The sequence below is a fragment of the Vigna radiata genome, unplaced genomic scaffold, assembly GCF_000741045.1.
Source record: "Vigna radiata var. radiata cultivar VC1973A unplaced genomic scaffold, Vradiata_ver6 scaffold_23, whole genome shotgun sequence".
NCBI lineage: Eukaryota > Viridiplantae > Streptophyta > Magnoliopsida > Fabales > Fabaceae > Vigna > Vigna radiata.
The window spans coordinates 857,408-860,514 of NW_014541837.1; the positions used below are offsets into that span (position 1 = coordinate 857,408).

The 3,107-nt window shown below is 29.4% G+C and overlaps 1 protein-coding gene across 1 annotated transcript; it reads right to left on the reverse strand.

Annotated features, from left to right (window-relative positions):
• Positions 1 to 1,341: 1,341 nt before the first annotated feature.
• LOC111240696 lies at positions 1,342 to 2,341 on the reverse strand. Its single transcript, XM_022776237.1, has 4 exons — positions 2,310 to 2,341; positions 1,810 to 1,884; positions 1,580 to 1,733; positions 1,342 to 1,498 (listed from the first exon to the last, which is right to left on the reverse strand). The coding sequence occupies exons 1-4, from the start codon at positions 2,339 to 2,341 to the stop codon at positions 1,358 to 1,360; spliced, it is 402 nt and encodes a 133-aa protein (XP_022631958.1). The 3' UTR covers positions 1,342 to 1,357.
• Positions 2,342 to 3,107: the final 766 nt, after the last annotated feature.

The window sequence follows — 3,107 nt, forward strand, 5'->3', positions numbered from 1 at the left end:
TATATATATATATATATATTCTAATGTTAAGAGTAGAACTGTCAAAACGGGTAATCCGGCTCAACCCACCACGGCTTTGTCACTTAGTGAGTCAACCCAACCCGGCTTATTTATTAGGGAGCCAGAAAAATTTGAACCCGGCCCGACCCACCACGGGTTGGTGAGTATGCGGGTTGGCTCACTAGCCCATTTAATTACATTTTTTTTTAAAATAAAAAAAATACAAACTTTTTGTAATTTAAATTTAAACAATTTTCACTCACAAAAAATTATGTTAAAGACAATTCAAAATAATAATAAAAAGTACAATATAATTCAAATGTCATTCAAAAACAAACACAAAAAACATACAAATAAGTTTATTATATTTATCATTTTTTGTTCTTGTTGTAACCCTTGACCCTTGTTCTTGTTATCTCCAAATTCACTAATAAAGATTTTCCTAATATCAGAACAATTCTGACAATACTCAAATTATTTAAATAAAATGAACAAAATCTGATACAAACAGAACATGAAAAAATCATTCCATGTCTTCAAATCTCCCAGAACAAAAAACAAATTCGCAAACCCATATTTTTGTCATTATAGGGTTTTTTGAAAAAAAAAAGAAAGAGAAGTGAGAAAACAAAAACATGGAGAAAAGAAAAAAAAATCATGAGAGCACCGTCAAATGAGAGCAATTACCGTGAGAGTGATTTGTGAGAGCAGAGATTACTTTTTTGGTATACAGTGAGTGAAGAAAGTATTTTATTTTTTAGGATTTCATAAATAAAATAATAAATTAAAAAAAATAAAATTAGGTAGGTGGACTGGTGGACCAACCCGGCTCACCACGGATTCAACCTGCATGAACCGGGTCTAAATGAGCCGGGTTGAAATCTGACCCGCATATAAGTGTGTTGTATTTTTTAAACCCAATTTGGCCCAAACTCGTGACGGACCGGGTTGACTCGGAGGTTGTGACCCATTTTGATGGCTCTAGTTAAGAGATTGTATACAATCATAAAATTATGATATTATACATCTTTAATATTACTTTTGTATATTTTTAATTAATTTTACTGATAAAGATTCAATTCCAGACCTCTGTTAAACGAATCATTCAACCTTAATCAAGTGATATGACAGGATAATGACTTCCATTCTAGTAAGGAGGTTGATATTTTCGTAATTTTTTTGACAATTTTTTTACTTTTTATTTAACTATTTAAATTTATATTTAAAAAGAATATTCAAAAGTGAGTAATCACAAATATGCTTTGTAATAAAATTGTTAAAAAAATGTTATTAATTTTTTTTTCCTTTTAATAAATGATAAAAAACACGTTATAGGGAGCGATTTACCAGTACTATTTTATAGCAAGAATATTCTGCAAGGAATAATATGATTTACCTTCAATGAACCAGCTAGTAAAGTTGACTCGGCATCCATGAATGTTTTCAGTATTGCTCGTTCTGAGAAAGCTCTGCTCAAGTCTTCTGCTAGCTGATAACTCTGGAACAGAAAAGTGTTCCAAATTGTAAGACAATGAAAAGATGAAAGGAAAAAATAAAAAGACAGAGGTAGAATCCTCACTAGAATGAAGACAGACTCTTTGCTTTCTCCACGAGATTGGTATTCTGAGATCTCTTCAGCAAAGCGCCTCAAAATGCATCTCAAATTCACCGATGAAAAGACCAACACGATTTTCAGATTTAACTCCTTGGCCTCCGCAGGCTTCACGACATTCCTAGTTCAAGCATTAATAGAACTTTAGAGAGGGCAACGACATACAATACTACCTATCAAACCCAGGAAAAACTTACAAGGAGAGTACGGATATTGTTCCAAGTAAAAGTAGCCTTGTATGCACTAGAAATAATATGAATTGCTTTGTTTGACTNAAATTTTTTGTTTTTATTTTTTTTATACTGTTTTTGTTTTTTTATTTGCTATATCTATATTCTGTTTTTAGATTTTTTGTTTATATTATTAATATTTACTATTTCTATTTTATTATTTCTTGTTTCAATTTGTATTAGTTTATTCTGTTGCTGTTTTTATTTTATTTTTTTTTCTCTATTTTTAATTTGCACTTTATATTCCAATTTTTTTCTGTTTTGAAGTTTTCTATTTCTCTTATTAGTTTTTCTACTCATGTTTTTAATTTTTGTTCTTTATTTTTTTATTTGGCTGTTTCTGTTTATTAAATTGTCTCTGTTTCTTTTTTTTCTGTTTTCAACCTTTTAATTTATTGTTTCTATTTAAGATATTCAACAATACAAAAATGGGATACATTTCGAATCATATTGTAAGCAGTCACTACCTTACTATGAGACACATTTGATCAGTTGCCATAGTCTTTTAAGCAACAATAGCAACCTTCACAATTTAATGACTAACCATTGTAGTTTTAGCCATATTTAGAGTATCATAACGATCCATATTTTGAAAAACCATTATAACCAAATGTTGAGTAGTCCTTTTATGGTGAATGTGACCAAGTTAAACCAACGTTAGATGTTATCACTCCTAATTTTGAAGAGCCCTATTTAGAGGAGTTTTTGAGATTCCAACAAAATATAAAGTCTAGCCTCGTAATACTTAAGAGTCAGATTAGTCAATGGGCTAGTATTGTGCATAAAATTGTTGACCCGCCAAGCAATGTAATGATCATGTTGTATGGTGTAAATGAAAGAGCTTGTATTAGTCATTGAAACTTTTATTCATATTGATATTTCTACAATTGATGACCATTCTGACATTGATGATGATTATGGTCAATATTTGTAATGACCATACTCACATTCATTTCTTAATTTTGTTTTTCTACAGAGAAATTGAATGAAAGAAGTTTTGTAAATCAAAATTATAAATCAATGATCTTTGGCCTTTCTTGGGTTCTATTATTACTATTTCATTATATTTTTATTTAGACTTTCTCTTCTATTTTTATTTAGACTTTCTTTTCTGAAATGATTAACACTCATTGGTCNTCTTTGACCTAAGTTCATGCATTTAATTCACTCAGTTAGATTGATTTAATTCAAATGTCTTCGGTTATATTGGATTAGTTGCAATGATTTTACATAAAAAATAAAAAATATTAAAAAAATAAACTCAC